Source organism: Hypomesus transpacificus, chromosome 11 (genome assembly GCF_021917145.1).
Source record: "Hypomesus transpacificus isolate Combined female chromosome 11, fHypTra1, whole genome shotgun sequence".
NCBI lineage: Eukaryota > Metazoa > Chordata > Actinopteri > Osmeriformes > Osmeridae > Hypomesus > Hypomesus transpacificus.
In genome coordinates, this window is record NC_061070.1 from 10,388,078 (window position 1) to 10,407,187 (window position 19,110).

General features: G+C 48.1%; 2 protein-coding genes across 11 annotated transcripts in view; one reads left to right on the forward strand and one right to left on the reverse strand.

Moving 5' to 3' along the window:
- Positions 1-14,483, forward strand: part of gbf1 (golgi brefeldin A resistant guanine nucleotide exchange factor 1) — a 57,651-nt gene extending 43,168 nt beyond the window's left edge. For 2 of the 8 annotated variants that reach the window (XM_047029801.1, XM_047029807.1), the window contains 20 exons: positions 593-675; positions 866-1,102; positions 1,756-1,849; positions 2,006-2,182; positions 2,702-2,766; positions 3,028-3,151; positions 3,377-3,448; positions 3,544-3,638; positions 3,759-3,912; positions 4,794-5,019; positions 5,164-5,321; positions 5,556-5,805; positions 7,020-7,234; positions 8,969-9,119; positions 9,521-9,651; positions 9,752-9,853; positions 10,149-10,262; positions 10,539-10,716; positions 11,208-11,402; positions 11,539-14,483. In XM_047029801.1, the coding sequence (XP_046885757.1) occupies positions 593-675; positions 866-1,102; positions 1,756-1,849; positions 2,006-2,182; positions 2,702-2,766; positions 3,028-3,151; positions 3,377-3,448; positions 3,544-3,638; positions 3,759-3,912; positions 4,794-5,019; positions 5,164-5,321; positions 5,556-5,805; positions 7,020-7,234; positions 8,969-9,119; positions 9,521-9,651; positions 9,752-9,853; positions 10,149-10,262; positions 10,539-10,716; positions 11,208-11,402; positions 11,539-11,819 (3,102 nt within the window). In that variant the 3' untranslated portion in view covers positions 11,820-14,483. The remainder of the gene's footprint in view (positions 1-592; positions 676-865; positions 1,103-1,755; positions 1,850-2,005; positions 2,183-2,701; positions 2,767-3,027; positions 3,152-3,376; positions 3,449-3,543; positions 3,639-3,758; positions 3,913-4,793; positions 5,020-5,163; positions 5,322-5,555; positions 5,806-7,019; positions 7,235-8,968; positions 9,120-9,520; positions 9,652-9,751; positions 9,854-10,148; positions 10,263-10,538; positions 10,717-11,207; positions 11,403-11,538) is intronic. The other 6 variants (XM_047029805.1, XM_047029808.1, XM_047029804.1 and 3 more) reach the window with 5 other exon arrangements.
- LOC124473989 (core histone macro-H2A.2) lies at positions 14,057-18,784 on the reverse strand. 3 transcript variants are annotated; one of them, XM_047029813.1, is made up of 9 exons: positions 18,598-18,784; positions 17,158-17,345; positions 16,973-17,079; positions 16,166-16,360; positions 15,637-15,741; positions 15,419-15,518; positions 15,241-15,330; positions 14,903-15,077; positions 14,057-14,686 (listed from the first exon to the last, which is right to left on the reverse strand). In XM_047029813.1, exons 2-9 carry the CDS (start codon positions 17,327-17,329, stop codon positions 14,521-14,523), a joined length of 1,110 nt encoding a protein of 369 aa, XP_046885769.1. In that variant the 5' UTR covers positions 17,330-17,345; positions 18,598-18,784; the 3' UTR covers positions 14,057-14,520. The 3 variants fall into 3 exon arrangements, with proteins under 3 accessions (XP_046885769.1, XP_046885766.1, XP_046885767.1); XM_047029810.1 differs by having other exon boundaries at positions 15,637-15,744; positions 18,598-18,782; XM_047029811.1 differs by lacking the exon at positions 18,598-18,784 and adding an exon at positions 18,332-18,538 and having other exon boundaries at positions 15,637-15,744.
- Positions 18,785-19,110: the final 326 nt, after the last annotated feature.

Below are 19,110 nucleotides of genomic sequence, written 5' to 3' on the forward strand. Positions count from 1 at the left end.
CTCTCACTTTCTCTCTCTCTCCCTCTCTCTCTCCATCTCTTCTCACTCTCTTTCTCTCTCTCTTCCTCTCTCTCTCCTCTCTCTCTCCTCTCTCTCTCTCTCCTCCTCTCTCTCTCTCTCTCTCTCTGTCTCCCCCTCTCTACTCTCTATGTTTATTTCTCTGTCTGTCTCTCTCGCTGTGGCAAGTCTCCTGTTTCCCTTTTTGGTTTACCTGCCATTAGCCCCCAGCATGGTGCCAACCCAGAGTCTCACTGCTGTCAGGTCAACACAGGGCGGATATGTTTATTTGTAGGGGGATCTTGGCTCCAATCCCTGTTTGACTCGCATCACAACCGGACCGTATTAAGTGACACGCGTGGATAAACCCCCTTAATTGCTGGATGCTCAATTAGGAGAAGCGTCTGATGCCGAAAGGGTTGGATGTCAGCGCTAAGCTAGCTAGCTGAGACGCGATGATGGATATGTTGATGGTGGAGGGCTTGGCCGATGGCCGCGGTGTTGACTGTGTGCGATGTATGATTTGATTGGGAATAAAGACTTGTCACTGATCGGTACGGATGGTTGTTTTGTTTTGGGGGGCGGCTTCTTGCAGCAATTCAAGAAGAATCTGAAGGGTGTCAACGGCTCCAAAGACTTTGACCAGGACATGCTGGAGGACATTTACAACGCCATTAAGTAAGTGGAAGTCCAAGTTTAAAGGAGGCAGATAACAGTTTGTAACGTGGAGGCATTGTGTATAGTCGCTCCAGGTACATCACGTGAGTGATATAGGCCGAGAATGTTTCAGTGTACAGATGCATATATACGTACAGACACACACACACACTTAACGCACCCTTCCCCGGCCGTTTGGTTTCTCCTTCAGGAACGAGGAGATTGTGATGCCCGACGAGCAGTCGGGCCTGGTGAAGGAGAACTACGTGTGGAGCGTGTTGCTGCACCGCGGCGTCACCCCCGAGGGCGTGTTCCTGCACGTGCCGGCCGGCAGCTACGACCACGACCTGTTCACCATGACCTGGGGCCCCACCATCGCCGCCCTGTCCTATGTGTTTGACAAGAGCCTGGATGACACCATCATCCAGAAGGCCATCACAGGCTTCAGGTACAGCAGGCTTCAGGCACAGCAGGCTTCAGGTACAGCAGGCTTCAGGTACAGCTCGCTTCAGGTACAGCAGGCTTCAGGCACAGCAGGCTTCAGGTACAGCTCGCTTCAGGTACAGCTCGCTTCAGGTACAGCTCGCTTCAGGTACAGCAGGCTTCAGGTACAGCAGGCTTTAGGTACAGAAAGCTTCAGGTACAGCTGGCTTCAGACATAGCAGGCTTCAGACATAGCAGGCTTCAGGTACAGCAGGCTTCAGATACAGCAGGATTCAGGTACAGCAGGCTTCAGGTACAGCAGGCTTCAGGTACAGCAGGCTTCAGGTACAGCAGGCTTCAGGTACAGCAGGCTTCAGGTACAGCAGGCTTCAGGTACAGCAGGCTTCGCAGAAGGGTTGGGCCGAGTCACGTAGAGCGCAGTAGATCGGCGGTGTCATCCGAAAGGTTATTGCTGTCTTTGGGAAGATCCATATAACCAGTGACTGGGATTAGGATTGGGTATAGAACGTCGACTATTCCCCAAATAACGCTGTTTAGGGTACTTCTAGCCCAGTCGCTGTGATAACCTGCCAGGGCTTACAGTTAGCCATGTACTTTCAAATGGGATCGTTAGCTGCATATGAAGAATTAAAACAATGTCAATTTTTCTCTTTTCAGGAAATGTGCCATGATATCAGCCCATTATGGATTCAGTGATGTGTTTGATAACCTGATCATCTCCCTCTGCAAATTCACCACACTCAGCAGCGAGGTGGTTAAACCCCATGCAATTTCCGACACCACACACTCCATTTATGAACCAGCTACACTACACGCAAATTGACCACCTGATATTTCTCTGGCAAAGACTACATTGTGCGTCAAGAACCGCGGCCGGTAATCTGACCCTGTGTGTGTTCCTCCTCAGTCGGTGGAGAACCTGCCCACGGTGTTTGGCAGTAACGGGAAGGCCCAGGTGGCGGCGAAGACGGTGTTCCACCTGGCGCATCGTCATGGAGACATCCTGCGGGAGGGATGGAAGAACATCATGGACTCCATGTTGCAGCTGTTCAGGGCCGAGCTCCTGCCCAAGGCCATGGTCGAGGTCAGGCAGGCGTGAATGGAAACGCTTGTGTTTTCGACCTACGAGTGGAATGCCCACTGGAGGCGGATGCTAGTGCAGTGCCCGTTGTCGCCTCGCCAGATCCATGGCTCCCTCGCCTAGTGCAGCTCAACGCGTTTATGTATTCAGGGTTTCTTTCTTTCTCGTGAACCGCTCCTCCAAGCCTGTTCACAGGCCACGCCGCACGTCTTTGCGTCCTGATTAATATACCTGACACATTTCTACTTCATACAGTGCCCACTTCTCACAATACATTCTCCAGAAACACACACACATTCTTCCCTTTATAGTTTGATCATTTGTATATATACAGTGTTTTTTAATACTTAACATACCGAGTGTTTTAATTTCTTGAAATGGAACAATAAGCTGTTTCTTTTAGTTCAAAAATCGTTGTTGTGAGATGTAGAGCAAACATTGTTCTGCTGGCCAGACTAACTTGTGTGTGTGAGCTGCTGTCACCTACTGGCTGGTCTCAGTATCTTCTTCTATTCCATACAGGTGGAGGATTTCGTGGAACCCAATGGAAAGATTTCCCTTCAAAGAGAAGAGACGCCGTCAAATCGGTACTACGTCTTGCTATTTGCAGCCCTTTCATCTAAGCCTTTATCTAAACAAGAGAATCGCAAACCCTGTTTCCTCACTCAACAACCCACCCCTTTTTTTACTTGACCCATTTGTTGATGTGCTTGTCATAACTTGGCTGTCATTCTCCCCGTCTCACTCTCTCTCTCTGTCTCTCTCTCTCGTTCTCTCTCTCGTTCTCTCTCTCTCGTTCTCTCTCTCTCTCTCTCCCTCTCTCTTGCTCTCCCTCCCTCCTCTCTCAGGGGCGAGTCAGCAGTGCTTAGCTTCGTCAACTGGCTGACGCTGAGTGGAGCCGAGCAGTCAGGGCTTCGAGGCCCCTCCACTGAGAACCAGGAGGCCAAGCAGGCGGCCATGCTGTGTATCAAGGTACCCAGGCTGGAGCATCCTCTCCCGCCACTGTGTCTCAGATAAAACACCCTTCGGACGCCTGGTGCCGATTGATACTTTCAATTCCAGTAGGCCACATTTTCCGCATTGTACAAGGAGAACTTCTACTTACTTGATGAGAACGTTTCCGAGCCCCCGATTTCCGTACAACCTTTTCGAGGTGGTCTTACAACACACACTCAAACTGTCTGTTCTGCCCTCTAGCAATGTGACCCAGAGAAGCTGGTCACTGAGAGTAAATTCCTCCAGTTGGAATCTCTACACGAACTGATGAAGGTAACCTTTTAGAACCACGTGTGCCTGATAAGCCTTTTAAATGAGGGTGAGCCAGTCGAAATGTTAGACTGTGAACACTGTGTGTGTGTGTCCAGGCCCTGATATCAGTCACACCTGATGAGGAGACCTACGACGAAGAGGACGCTGCCTTCTGTCTGGAAATGCTGCTGCGCATCGTGTTGGAGAACAGGTACACCACAACCTGTGTGTCGCTCGTGGGTGATCTGGAACATGTGCATGTTCTACGAGCATTTCAGAGCTTTCCAACTGGGTCTCCGGGCATCAGTATGAAGTGTGTGTGTGTGTCCAGGGACCGCGTGTCGTGTGTGTGGCAGACGGTGCGAGACCACCTGTGCCACCTGTGTGTCCACGCCACCGAGAGCTGCTTCCTGGTGGAGAGGGCTGTGGTCGGACTCCTCCGATTGGCCATCCGCCTGCTGCGACGAGAGGACATCAGCTCTCAGGTACACTCACACACGCTCTCTCACGCACACGCACACACACACATATATATAAAACATTGTAGCGCACCTGCTTGACCATGAGCTCTGATTTAGGTTGATGTTGTTTTCCCCTCATGGCAGTGATGAGTGCTTTGATAAGCCCATCGTGGGGCCATCTGTTTGTAGGTATCATGTGTTTGTGATGACTTGTCCTGTTTTCATCTAGTTCCCTTCCTTATCAGATTTTGAGTACACTTGTAACATATATATATTTTTGTTGTTGTTGCTGGTATTCAATTATTGTACACTAATCTTTGGCATAACATTGCATTCTGTAATGTTTCCCATTTGAAAAGACTTTAAGAGCGACCTTCTAAAAAAATATACCAATCCGTTACGCAATGATCATCCGGGTCAATAGGGCAATCACGTAATAAACTAGGACAATTCCTTTGTCCAGGGGATTTGTTTATAAACTGGGACGGCCTCTTTAGAAATCTTATGTCGCGAGGACATGAACCCTCAACCTGTGCCCGTGGTCAGCAGGAATCCACACGTTGCTTCACTTGTATCCTCAGAGCGTTCCTCAGAATCAGCTTGCCAAGTCTACCTTTCACGTACAAACAATGTGTCTGACAGGAGCTTCAGTACCCACGAGCAAGACATGGATAAGAATAAAAAAGACAGAGATAAGAATAAAACAAAATACATGGATCATTTAAAAAACAATGTACAGACACACAGGCATACCTACATACACTCCTACACATACATGCCTGGTGCAAATCGAACGCAATGACACCCCCTAACGCCACCCCCTCCCCCCCCACCTCTCTCGTACACGTGCAACACTGAGCACGTGACCAAAGAACCGCCCTGTAACCCCTCCTCCCTCCCTCCAGGTGCTCCTGTCCCTGCGCCTGCTGCTCATGATGAAGCCCCACGTCCTGTCCAGGGTGAGTCGGGAGGTGGCCTACGGCCTCCACGAGCTGCTGAAGACCAACGCCGCCAACATCCACTGCACCGAGCACTGGTACACGCTCTTCTCCCTGCTGGAGTGCATCGGGGCAGGGATCAAACCCCCAGCCTCCTTCCAAATGGCCAGTGCCAACCCCGACCCGGACACAGGTCAGACATATGCATGCACGTTTGCGTTGGCTTTGATTTAAAAAAAAAAAAAAATGGGGGGGTGGGGGGGGTTGAGCCTTACGCACACTCCTACTGAACTGGACTCCCAGGTCATGAATACATGGTGGTTTGTGTCCCCCCCAGGAGCCCAGTCGGACAGCGAGCTGTCCTCCCACCACCCCAGCGAGGTGAGCCTCGACCGAGGCTACACCTCCGACTCGGAGGTCTACACCGAGCACGGCAAGTCCAGGATGCCCCGCTCCATCACCGACGTCGACGTGGCCAGCAGCGGCTGGCTGGTGGTGAGTGGTTATAGAGGACGCGCACACTCTCTCACACACACACACATGCTGTTGAACACAAATACATTCCATACATTCAAGTTTCATACAAGAATTCAAACTCCCGCAGCGGTTCTTTGGGACTTTTATATGACTTTACTTATCCATCATGTCCGTGAAGTTCATGCCCTTGTATCTAGAAGTGCTGGAGGTTTGATCTCTTCGTGACTCGAATGTTGCGCTTTGCGTCGCCAGGTTGGTAAAGATGACCTGGAAAGGCCTGCGTTGGCGGCGGCGGTGAGCTCCAAGCCCCTGAACCATCCGCTGGTGAACCAGTACAGCCTGACCCTGGGCCAGGACATGGGCCAGCACGACACCAAGTCCCTCATCAAGTGCGTGGAGTCGCTGTCCTTCGTCGTCAGGGACGCGGCGCACGTCACCCCGGAGAACTTTGAGCTGTGCGTCAAAGCCATCCGCGTGTTTGTGGAGGCCAGCCTGAACGGAGGTACTGCTTCCTGTTTCGGACAATGTCACTTCCTCTTTGTTGGTGAATGGTTTGGAAGTTTGTTCTTGTGATTCGATATTTATTTTGGGGGGGGGGGGGGGAGAGAGGTTCTATGTAAAGTGTGTTTCCTGTTACGACCAATTGTACAAGAATAAATTGACATCTTAATACGTGTTTGTAAGGGTTTCTTTGGTAGTACAGTTCTTGCCGCAAGTGACTAGCCTGGTTCTGGGGCCTGTTTATTTAGGAAGACTCTTCAGAAGACTCTCGCGCCACCTCTCTCTCTCGCAACTCTTTTTCTCTCCCTGGCTTCCCTCTCCCACCCTTTCTTATCCTCTCTCTCACTCCTTTACCTCTCCCCCACTCCTTTTCCCTCTCTCTCTATTCACCCTGTCTGTTTCGGATCTACAGCGCAGTAATACAGGGATTAGATGGGAAATTGCATTGGTGCACTTTCGCTCTGGCTCTGCTTATGGCTCTTTTCATCACCGGCCCTCCTCGCCCCAGGTCCTTGGATACACACTGTCAACACAGCTTTAGACGCGCAAACAATAAAGTTTGGTCGATCAAAGGCCTTAGCTGAGCCTAGCACTGTATTAATCTGTATAGGAACCTAATGGCAGGCAGTCAGTCCTGAAACCTGCTATTAGTGATGTGGGTGATGTTGCCTGCGAAGGTTTGACATGAAAGGAATGTTTGGGTAACCCGGAAAACTGTGTGGCACAGGCTGTTTCTTTAAGTCGTACTTAAGTCTTTCGTTGTGAGAGTCTTCAAAGCCAGCGTCTCGTATTAATCCATCTAATTAAGACATCGTCTGCCAAAAGCATCACAAGAATCTGTTGGAAGATCCGTGTGCATAACAACGATCCTGATCTTTTGCGGTACTGCCTTGCAGTTCACCGCGGGGTGACGTTCATTTTTGAATCTCGGATGAAGTAGTGGGGATTCAAATGAGCCGTCCTCTCCACAAGTCTCGAAGGCTTTCCCATGAAGGCCATTTGGCACGATATTGCAGCACTCATCTCTCGAATGAAGCCTGAGCTTTACCCTTTTTTCAAAGACCCGAAAGCTTCCTCTGGAGACGAGCTGTCGTCGTCACCACCCGAGCGACACAAACCCAGTAGCGAGCGGTGAAGCGGCGTGTCTCGGGGCTACCGTCCTTCCAGCCGTCTTTCCATCTCAGCCCGCCCCGCTCTGCTCTCTCCCTCCTCCAGGCTTCAGGAGCCACGACAAGAAGAAGAGCCACAAGTACGACTCGTCCAAGTCCCGCCTGAGGAAGAAGGCCGGCGGCGGGGGCCGGGAGAAGGAGGCGGCGACCCGCCGGGCCAGGCCGTCCAGCCAGCGGCTGTCCCGCACGCACAGCGACGAGGAGGAGGACGAGGGCGTGCCGGCCAGCTACCACACGGTGTCTTTACAGGTTAGTCAGGATGTAAGTACAGCAGTCCTCTTTACGCTTCTCTACCTTTATGCCCTGTCTCAGAGGGGGGGGGGGGGGGGGGAAGGAACATTCAGGAAGGCCACGTCCTGTGTTTGTAGTGATGTTCGTTTGGGGGGGGAAAACATGTACAAATATGACTAATAATATGAATATCTTTATTCATATTATTATAATTTTATTTTTGTGCATTGGTGTCAGACAAACGTCTTACTGAATGCCCAGGTAGGCCTACTACATGGTCTTTATTACTTCCTGTGTCCTCTACACGGAGCAAGCAGTTTAAAACGGCCTCGTGGAACGGACATCCGTGACCGTCGGGTGGGGTCTGTCCGGAACGGTTGTTAGAACTCTGACCTCTCCTGAATGCCCCCCCAGCTGTGCTGTTCTTCTGGTGTTTGGAATGGGGGGGGTGGGGGCTGATCTTATATGGGGTGAGGGGTGTAGGTGTTTGCTATTGTTCTCTCCATAATACTCATGTAAAGGGGCTGAGCAGGGCTGGGCCTGAACGACAAGCGTTTGGTTGTCATGGAGTTGTCAAGGGATGTTCAGTGTTTCCCACACATAGACTAATGTGTGGCGGTGCGCCACAGAATCAACACCGGCCGCCACATATTGCGTTTCGTAAAAAAACATTTTTTTTATCGCTATTTAGGTTAAAACACGCAGCGTATTCGTTCAGCTGCATTTCCTTTCCCCTGCTCTCCCTCCGTCTCTCTGTCACTCATGCGTCTTTCTCACATATTCACACAGTCACAACGTCAACACACGTTAGCAACAATGCATACATATGCCGTTCTAGTAAGACCGACAGCTATATCAGCTAGCCTTCAGCATTAGTGCCGTTGCTATAAGTCGAGGAAAGTTGAGGCTACTTTTCGCTAGGTACCTTACTCACATTTACATTTAGTCATTTAGCAGACGCTCTTATCCAGAGCGACTTGCAGTACTCGAAGTTTCCCCTTCGGTCTTTTGGTGAGAAGTCTCAAGAGCTAGCTACTTACCCGGCGTCATGGAGCCGACCTGTTAAATAGTTGTTTAGCACTAGCGTTGCTACATGCATAATGCAGAAATGATATGTTAGTTGTTGTAAATTTTGTGAAGGTGTGAATCATTTTGGATTAATATTTAATGTAACAAATTATTAACAAATTAACTGTGTAACGAATTGTTAACGAAGGAATTATTACGACCCCCCCCCCCCCCCCCCCCCCCGTCTGACAACCCCCACCCCTCCCCGCCACAATTAGTTTTCTAATCTGTGGGAAACACTGGATGTTGTACGGGGGGATGGTGTTTGGGGAGAAAAGACTACGTTTACTGTAACTTGTTGACCCGTCGTTTTCTGTGGTTACTAAAAGGGGCGGTATTCCAAATACTAACTCCCTCAGAAAGCTTTCAAGTCTCTCCCTCAGCGTGTACTCCCTGAAGTGTACTTTAAATCCATCATCAGGCCTCACTCCATCTGGTGCTAAATCAGCAGTACTACCTGAAAACGGCTATTGAACTGTCACATTCGCTATTAATCAAGCCTCTAAAGAGGGCTGTAAATAAACAAAGTGTCACTCAGTGAAAGCAATACACAGCCATTACACAAGTCAATTTGTTCAGAAGTGCTTACAAACCTACAACCCCCCCCCACCCCCCTCCACATTGCTTTGACCTGTATTCCGATCCGAAACAACGTAACTGTTAACAGTGCTATCGTCGTTTCCCCCTCCGGTACAGCTGCTCGACCTGATGCACACTCTGCACACACGTGCAGCCAGCATCTACAGCTCCTGGGCGGAGGAACAGCGCCACCTGGGGGCGGCCGGCCGGAAGATCGAAGCTGACTCCCAGACCCTGTGGACCAGCTGCTGGTGCCCCCTGCTGCAAGGTCAGCCCCTCCGCCACAACCTGGCCCACCTCTTCAACCCTGGTCCTCGGGGGGGGGGGGGGGGGGGGGGATGGGCCGGCGGTCCTGCATGTTTTCAATGTTTCCCTGGCTTCAACACACCTGATTCGAATGAATGGGTCGTTATCAGGCTTCTGCTGAGCTCGGTAACGACCGTTCATTTGAGACAGGTGTGCCGGCTCGAGGCCTGAAGGAGAAATCAAGTTGTTTTTGTGGAAAGCAAAAATACCTCTTAACAAAATAAGCTTTTTTTTGGGGGGGGGGGGTGATTTTGTATCCTTCATTTGCTTGTAAGCATTTAGCTCCCAGGGTGTTCTAGGAGGAACGGTGTTGCCACGCCAATCTTGATAACAGCTGTGTCCTCAACGTGTTGAACCCTGTAGGTATTGCCTGGCTGTGCTGTGATGCCCGGAGGCAGGTCCGCATGCAGGCCCTCACCTACCTGCAGAGGGCGCTGTTGGTGCACGACCTGCAGACGTTAGACGCCACTGAGTGGGAATCCTGCTTCAACAAGGTGGCACCCCCTTCTCAACCAAAGGAGTCTGTTATCCTAGCCTTCCTTCTGTGGGGACGGTTGATAGAGAAAGCGGTTGTGTGTGTGTGTGTCGCTGCAGGTGCTATTCCCCCTGCTCACCAAGCTGCTGGACAACATCAGCCCAGCGGACGTGGGGGGGATGGAGGAGACGAGGATGAGGGCCTGCACCCTCCTCTCCAAGGTGCGGATCACTCGTCCACGTCACGGCCCTGCCGTCCGTCAGGGATTCCCTTTGCTTCCCCTGGCGATAGACCCGTCCCTTTCCTAATGGCCTATCGATCCGATTCTCATTTGTGTGTCCCGCGTCACGCAAAGAATCCCACACGCATTCGCTCGATACTCTTTGTAAAGACCTTCACAGAAGCAACCCACAACGCACGTCCTTGTCTATGGCACAGTATATTGCCCCCCCCCCCCCCCCCCCCCCCCCCACGTCACGTAACACGCCCATACCAACCCCGGTCTCCTCCCCCCAGGTGTTCCTGCAGCACCTGTCCCCACTGCTGTCTCTGCCCACCTTCGCTGCCCTCTGGCTCACCATCCTGGACTTCATGGACAAGTACATGCACGCTGGCTCCAGCGACCTGCTGGTGAGTCATGTGATTCCGATTACAGACGCTGTTAGATTTGGGGGGATGTCGGCGGGTTCAGTTTACGGATTTGTTGTACAGGCAGTTGTTTTGCTCTGGGTGTGCCTCCGCACGCCATCTTCATTCGTCGATTTTGTTTCGTTGCATGGAGTGCTCCGTAGAGCATAAACTCCCACGCACTTCTCTCTCACAGCAACATCATGAACGCCCTCTTCCATTACCGTCACCAGGTTTTCCCGTGAGAATGTATGTTTACTTTTTTCTCCCCCCCCCCAGTTGGAGGCAATCCCAGAGTCCCTGAAGAACATGCTGCTTGTGATGGACACAGCCGGCATCTTCCACTGCGCCGACTCCCGAACCGGCTACTCCGACCTCTGGGAGATCACCTGGGAGCGCATCGACTGCTTCCTGCCCCACCTCCGAGAAGAGCTCTTCAAACAGACCGTCATACCAGGTAATGGCAGGGACACCCTGTGCAGACACATCCAGCACTCAACCCAAAATAGCTGTCCGGGCTCTGAAACGGAGATGTAAATTGGTGTAAGGACCAGGGAATGGCAATTGGAGGAAGTGTCTACTTTCAAGGAAAATGCATCCCAAGAATAGGATGCTGTGTAGACCGTTCTCAGCAGGGAATGAACTGGATGAATCAAAGGACAGGAATGATGCAGCCAGACTATGCGGTCCTGGTGTGACGTTGATTTGCGGTGAAAAGGTTAAGCGATAGGGAACTAAGGGAAGCACCGAGGAGTATGACCATCAGAGATGGGAACCAAGTTAGTGGAGCGCCTTGCAGTAGAACTGCAATCTTCTGGTCCTGCCGCAACGCAAAATGATTTCCGACTGCATGTAAACATGGTTGTCATTGTAAATATCCCCACTATCGCCGTTCTCGCCGCTATAGGAAGAGTGTGAAGTTTGACACCCGTTCTCTCTGTGCGTCAGTAGAAGCGGTGCAGAGTGGTCCTGTGGAGCCTGCCCAGCCCCCCCCGGCCTCCCCTCCCCCAGCCCAGGCACCCTCCCCGGGCCCTGGACCCATGCCAGTGCCAGCTGCTCCAGCAGAGCCAAAGATCTCCAGTAGACCAGCGTCGCCCCAGGAGCAGCCACCACCCAGTGCCAATGGTAATGTCTTTATGGCAGGTAAATTACGAATTTTGGGGTCAAAGTTATATGTTTTACCAAGATGCAATTGTGGTTCAACTCGGTCATTTTCGCTGTGTCATCATTTTTCCTCCCCCCTTTTCTTTTTGTGTGTGTTTTTTTTCTTTTCTTTCAGGAACAGACCGCACATCTCCGGTGCCCCCCTTGACTCCACCCATGCACTCCCCTCCCAAGATGCCCCATGCCCACATCTCCTCCCCCATGAGCCAGTCCCCCCCGCCCATGAGCCAGTCCCCCCTCATCCTGCAGCCCCTGGGCTCGCCCCTCCAGGTGGGCGTGCCCCCCATGTCCCTCCCCATCATTCTGAACCCCGCCCTCATCGAGGCCACCTCCCCTGTGCCCTTGGTCCCCACCCCTCGGCCCACTGACCCAGCTGACATCTCCGAGGTCAAATAAAGCCGCACCTCCCCTCCGCCCTCTTCTAAAACCCATGGTTCTCCCCACTGCGCCCCTAAGTAGACCCCCCCCTCATTACCTCAGATACAGAGAGAGACCCTGGACTTGCATGGTCAACTCGGCTCAAAACTGCAGAAGTGAACCCTTTAGCTTAAATCTTAAAGTCTCCTTGCTTTTTTGACCCACGGTATTGCTGTCCTTCAATAGTCTTCTTCAGAAACATTAAGAATCCATGTTTAGGAGATACATGTGTGTTAGGGACAACACTGTTTTAAGCTCTATTCTGTCTTTTGACTTGCATCCGTCAAGTCAGATTCATGAGAGAATTCTTGAGAATATGAAGATCACTACATTGCAAGTATGCCTGTGCTTCATGTAATATCTAGAGGTTTCTGACAGGGTGAGTCCTTGCTAACTTGGTTTTTAGGTACAGTACTGCATGTTTCCTGAATAGGATGTACAGTGATGAATTTTAGTCCAAATGTATCAGGGGCACTGTGTCTTCAAGTATGTAATTATTGATGTCATCTCATACAACTGAGGGTCTGAAGTCAAATGTACAGTAATATAAAAACAAACAAATAGTCTATATTTCCAATCTAGAGTATTTGATCTGAGAGTGTTCGAGAAAGAATTGTATATTGTTATGTCCAAAGACGTCGAATTCGGCCTGTACTTTACTAATATCAACTTAGTTCAAATATTTGTTTTAATTAACCTGAAATACCTTATTTGCCCCAGAGAACAACAATGTCACCTTACTTAGTTTGGGCATACCCAAATGGTGTACATACATACAGAAGACAGCGTTTGAAAGATAGATTTGAGATAAGACGGGATGACAATGGCACCCTCTCCTAAACATTCCGAATCTTAGTCTGCCCTGGACTGTTGGTTTGCTGGAGACAGTCTACATGTTCATATACATGTGTCAGTTTTTATGGAGAAGCAAGGAGGAGTTTCTTTAGGAGAGTCTTACAATGAGATTATTTACAGAGTACAGTGCTTATGTCATATGAGGGTATATTTGTCACATTTGTGTAACTGGATCCATTGAGTCATCGTGTCTCCAAAGGACCTAAGAAACTCATTGCCATATTGAGTTTCCTTGAACAGGATTCCACCGTAAATCTAGTCTTGGATCTTCATGTTTTACTTTCAAACGGCTTTTGGGATATTTGTCGTCAAGTGTATTTGGCAGGTCTAAAATCAGAACTTGATTATGAAAAGTATTCTTCCAGGTGATTTGACCACATTGAGTAGTGTCGTACATTAATTGATCAAAGGAAGGATACCTGGGGTTGAAGATGGAGCTTTATGATTGAATACCCAAACTTTGTGTACTGGAGTACTGTGTGACGATGGAACAGGTAGTTGTAAAAGCATCCAGTCTCTTCTTCAGGTTTCTTTTTGGAGAAACCTCAACCTTGTTTGAAACCGCCTATAGTCACAGCTTTGCTCTGGAACAGGTCTCCAATCGGTCTAGAATATTATATGTTATTTATTCCATTAGGAATGGGGAACTGGAGAAGATTTTAGGTTGAATCACAGTTAGGTCAACTGCATCTTGGTCAGGTAACATCATTCTACACATCCATTGCCTTATGTCAGAGAGATGGGGACAGCTGTGCATCAACACAACCACATTACAAAGTGTCTTTGTAAGCCGTTTGTTCATTTGTTGTGCTGCTTTGTTAGAAGCTAATTTTGCGTGGACAGGAAATTAAATGAATATAATGTATATATAATGAAAGGTAATGTACTTTTTACAATGTAATAAATATAATGTAAAGATACCTTGCTGTAATATTGCTGTTTTTACCCAATTTTAATGGGTTGGTTAAGGGAATTACTTATTTACGTTGTAGTCCAGGGCTTCCTATTAATGTTGGTACTGTCCTATAGGTTGTTATGCCAACCCTAATGCAGCACACCTGATTCGAATAATGAGCAGTTTGACACGCTGATTCATGTTTGCGACGACTAGGGTTGGAGTGAAAATTGACAGGAGCATAGATCTCCCCGAGTAGGGTTGGACAGCCCTGTTCCAGTCTTATTTTATCAAGCAGTTATTACGTTAAAGTATTTTGCTTTTGAAGTCTAATTTCAGAGAATTTATCTGTATACAATGGTAATAAAGTTAACACATCATTTTCTTCAGAGAGATTTACCAACAGAGGTGGATGTGAGTCATTTGAAAGGAGTCCCAAGCTGTGTTGGAAAGTCAGGCCTCAATCTGTGGTGTAAAACATCTGGATTTTTATTTCAAAGCAGAATGAGAAACACTCATTTTTTTAGTAAACTAACTGTATCAGAAACTACAGAGGGATTTCTGGCCGCAAAAACAACCGTCAAAATTGTCGTCTTTGTTGGACATGGAATGTAAAAACAACAATGGGTAAATAAGAAGTCAGAACGACAAGCCATGGGGATAAAGTTACTCTAGTCTAAAAAGAATTATATCATAAAAGGACAGTGTAACATAAATTCATACAGTACTTCACTCACAAAGGTTTTTTTTTTTTTTTTCCTTAACCTTCCGAGGCTGGGTCCACATCATAATAATGCCTACTCACATGACCTTCCATTGACCTATACCAGATGTAAAGAACTAAACCCACCTGAAATACAACTGCAACCTGTTTAAAAAAAAACAAAAAAACACCCCAAACTGAGCTCCTTCTTTTTTGCAGTCTCCTCTTCACTTGGCATCCAGCTTGGCCATTTCCTGAAGATATATTCCGATACTCTCGCTGTCAAATAGTACAAAGTAAATGTTTTTGAGAGAGGAGGTGGTGGCGGACACAAAATGGCTGGAGATGGCCTTGAGGATCAGCTGGGCAGCCGTCTGCTTTGGGAAGCCGTTCCTGAGCCGGGGCAAGAGATACATACATGTTGTTTAAGGGCGTGTGTTGTTAAGACACAGGTTTTGTTTTACACCTACTTTTCAAACTATATCCTAATAGACATACAGCACATCAACAACAGTCACGGGAAAGTGTAGTTATACTATTGTTTAAATGTATTCTTTTAAGGATACTACTGTAGGGATAAATGGCCGGTGTAATCAGTAGAAGTCTCACCGGCCAGCAGGAAGGGAGGGGAAGGCCACAGATTTGAGCTTTTTCTCCTCGGCGGCGGACAGGCAGTTCTTGACCGTCTTCTCCAGCTGGTCCTCGCACTTCTCGGAGCCCCACTGGGGGACGTTACAGTGGATCACAAAGCGGGCGGCCATCCCAGTGGCCTGGCTCACAGCAACTACAAAACACCAGACGGATTTGTGAGGTTCAGGATACCGCTCGCTACTTGCGACCTGTGCTGACGTCGGTATATTTGGTCAAATGGACCTTTTTTCATTCAATTCATCACCAATGTTTAACCCGTGTATGCTTTAGTGTTAGGGTAATGGGTTTTCCCATACCTGATGCTACCTCTAGAGGCCCTTGTGCTTTCCGCAGGTCTTTTACTGCGTCCTGGAACTCCCGACCCCCTGCCTTCTCCAGAGCGGTCCCTTCAGACAGAAAACGGGTGAGCGCTACAAAACTGACTTTTTTGTCAAGGCTAATCTTAAACATCATGACCATGACAGGGGTCCTCACCCACGCCTTCTTTAAGGTCCATCTCTGCATTTGTTGGGTTGATGATACCTTCCACTTTGATACTTCCAATTTTACTGATTTCACTCTCGGTTAGTGAAAGCTGTTAACATGGGGCAAGGCGTTAAAGAACTGCCAATAAGAAAAGTACCTCTCTAAACACAGCAACATTTTTTTGTAGTTTTGGACCGGCTGAGCTTCCTTGGTACAAAACAGTTTACCTTCTGTCCGAGAAACAGGCTTTTCGCTGACAGGATTGTGAACCCATCGCCTGGTCCATCCTCCACAGTTGAGTTGGCTACAACCTCTTTGTCGTTTTCTGTGCTCTTCTTTGCAGGGTGGAGAAAAAGTAGCACAAATAAATATCTCCTCCTATCGCCGCTTGACCATGGAATATCATCATATAGGGCAGTGGTTCTCAATCCTGGTCTTCAGGACCCCCTGCCCTGCATGTTTTAGATATTTCCCTGCTCCTACACACCCGATTCAAATAAATGGGCCTGATAACGACCCATTAATTTGAATCAGGTGTGTTTGAGGAGGGGAACGTCTAAAACATGCAGGGCAGGGGGTCCCGAGGACCAGGATTGAGAACCACTGATATAGGGCAGTGGTTCCCAACCCTTGTCCTTAGGGCACCCTGTCCTGCATGTTTGAGATGTTTCCTTGCTCCAACACACCCGATTCAAATGAAGGGGTCGTCCTGAGGACCAGGGTTGGGAACCACTGATATAGGAAACCCGAGCTTACCCTTGCTTTGCGGCCTGGTTTGCCTTTTCCTTTTTTGATGGAGGGTTTCTTGATGCTCTTGACGCGCGCCTCCCTCTTCTCGGGCACTGTGACCTGGGTGTCCACCTTCACCCGGCCCCCCCTCTTCTTGGACAGGAGCTCTGGGTGGATCCGGGGCAGGACCCCGCCGTTCGATATGGTCACCCCACGGAGAAGCTGACAGTCGACAAATACTACTAGGTCACATATTTGACTATTATCTTTTGACCAGCTCCTTTTGAGAAACGACTATACTTTGAGTCTGAGAGAATGGATGTTATGCCCTTATTGCTAAAGTTGCCTCGCCACCAATGTGGGCTTAGTGTGAATGTGAGGTGTACAGGTGTACATCAGGTTAACTGCAAAGTAGAAGCATTTGATGCCAAGTGAAACCCTACCTGGCCCACACACAGCATATGGTGTCTACTGAAATAATGGGTTCCCTTTGGTCATTATACTTTCATGTTGCACTTCCATTACTGGGTTGTATTTAAAAGTTATTTCCGACAGACATATATTTTAATATTATTGACTATAATGAACATCAAACATTTTTTGTTTGTGAATGTAAGAACATTAAGCAATAACTATAAAAATATTTGGATTCCACAGTTTATCAAGCAACTCTCTTAAAGGGCCTTCATTTTGAGGTAGGAGGAAACATGACAGCTCAGTGTGATACTAAAATAGTCGATGTCAAAAGCTTGACATTTCTCGACTGAAAACACATTGAAACACCTACTTGAAAAAATAATAAGCACTGTTGCCTGTACATGATGTGATTGCTACCTGGTTGAGCTCCTCGTCATTAGCTACTGCCAACTTGATGTGTCGTGGCGTTATTCTGCCTTTCTTGTTGTCCCTCGCTGCATTGCCAGCCAACTCCAGGATTTCAGCTAAAACACACAAAAACACATACAAATACACAGCAACACAACTCCTGTTTAGGCTGGATAGCCAAAGAGGGTACCCACCTGCCAGGTATTCGATGACAGCCGCCATGTAGACAGGGGCCCCCATGCCGATGCGGTACTTGTGGGTCCCTGTACGGAGGTAACGCATCATCCTCCCCACGGGGAAGATGACCCCTGCTCGGGCAGAGCGGGACAGCTTGGTGGTCTTCTTCTTCCCTCCTCGGGCCGACATCCTGCCTCAGCTTGCTCTGAGTGAACGGGAGTCATGTTTGGTTTTTAGACAATGGAGGGAAAATTGACATTGAGCATGCACTTTTAGTGTCATGGTTACCAATTGCTGTTTGCCGGTGGGTACCGTACATGCAAGTAAAATCTATTTTTGTTTGTAAGTGTAAAGCAGTTGAGTTGTTCTTTCCATAAATGTTAAACAGGACAACCATTGCAATATGTGATTCTACACTGTTATAAAAGGGGCAAGCACACATCACATATCGATGTGCTTATGCACACATAAAACAAGACTGCAATCTGAACCTAGTCGCTACAGCCGGATATTGTCCTCATGCAACCTATGAAATAACTTAAGATACTCACTATCTTAAAGATATCATGGACGATTTACTCATGCAAAGCTGATCAATTGTATTCAGTTGCCAACATTTTAATTAATAAGCACGGTTAATTCAATCACATAACTAAGTATTCCATTACGAATCATTTGCACATCTATGACCAAACGTCAATATTTTCCTCAAAGTAAACTAGCAATTATGTCACGGTAATTTAGGATTCATGTAATACAACTGAAAGTGCATGGCACAGATGTTTGGAAATGGTTGCATCTCCTTCACAGCTCCATGGCCTCGAGGGGTTACATGTAAACAAACTCAAGAGCACTGCACTCTGCAAGGGTGTCCTGCAGAACGGTCACGAAAATAGCCTCGAGCGACTACACTACAACGTCGTGTTTTATTTTGCTCGAGAAATTGAAAAACCGAATCGTGCCACCTACTGTACAGTCTAACAATTTCGACACACAGCCATTAAATGTTTCCTCTTAAACGTTTAGAATAACACACACCAACCCATATGAATAAAGTACATCAAGATCAGTTCTACAATATTTAGAAAGAGTAAGGACATCTAAAATAGACACGTTATTCTGCAGAAAAAAAGGCCTCGCTGGTACGTGCGTTTTTCGGATAGGCTGCGCGTATCGAAACGGTTTGCACACCTTTCTTATCAACGACGGGGTTCACTTGGTCGCTTGTCAAACAATACGTCGGCTATTCTAAACATGCAGAGTCGTGGACATAGGGTCAAAACCTTTCTTTAAAACTGTTGCTCCTATGTTCACGCTACAACCCCCATTTTGTTTTCAATCCGTTGGATGTGTAATCTCATCAGACATGGAAAGTAGCTTTCCTTTCGGAGACGCAGTTCGCCCACGAAACGCATGAATCCGGATATGCGTGAGCGTAAAAATCCCCAAGTTTCTACCTGTTTGTCCTCCTTTTGAACGAATCAATGCTGGCCTGTGATTCTCTTAGAAAAATCCCCGAAGAATAGATGTATTCTCTTCTCCTTGTGCGTATCCTGTTCCAAAAAAAAACTACAGCCAGAACCACCGTACAATCATTGGAGGCAGGCTCTATGCTACTGATGCTGCAAAGGGGAAAAATTCAGTACACGGAAAAATAGAATGAAAACGCCCCCCTAACATGGCTTCAAGGGGAGAAGAATGTTGGCTAAAGGAACGCGATGTGCTTCGAGATAAAACTACGTTTGGCGATTTTACCGTAATAATACATTTAAATGTGACCAATATACCTGTTTATGAAAAAATAGTAATTTATTAAGACACCTTTGCTCTGCCAATTGGCATGGCTGCTGTATTTCAAAACGACAGCCCACATACAATTCACAAAATCTTGTTATGACCAGGTATGGGTCCTTCAGTCTGAGGTTAACCATTTATGGCAGGTTTATTGTCAGGTAACACATTAGAGCATA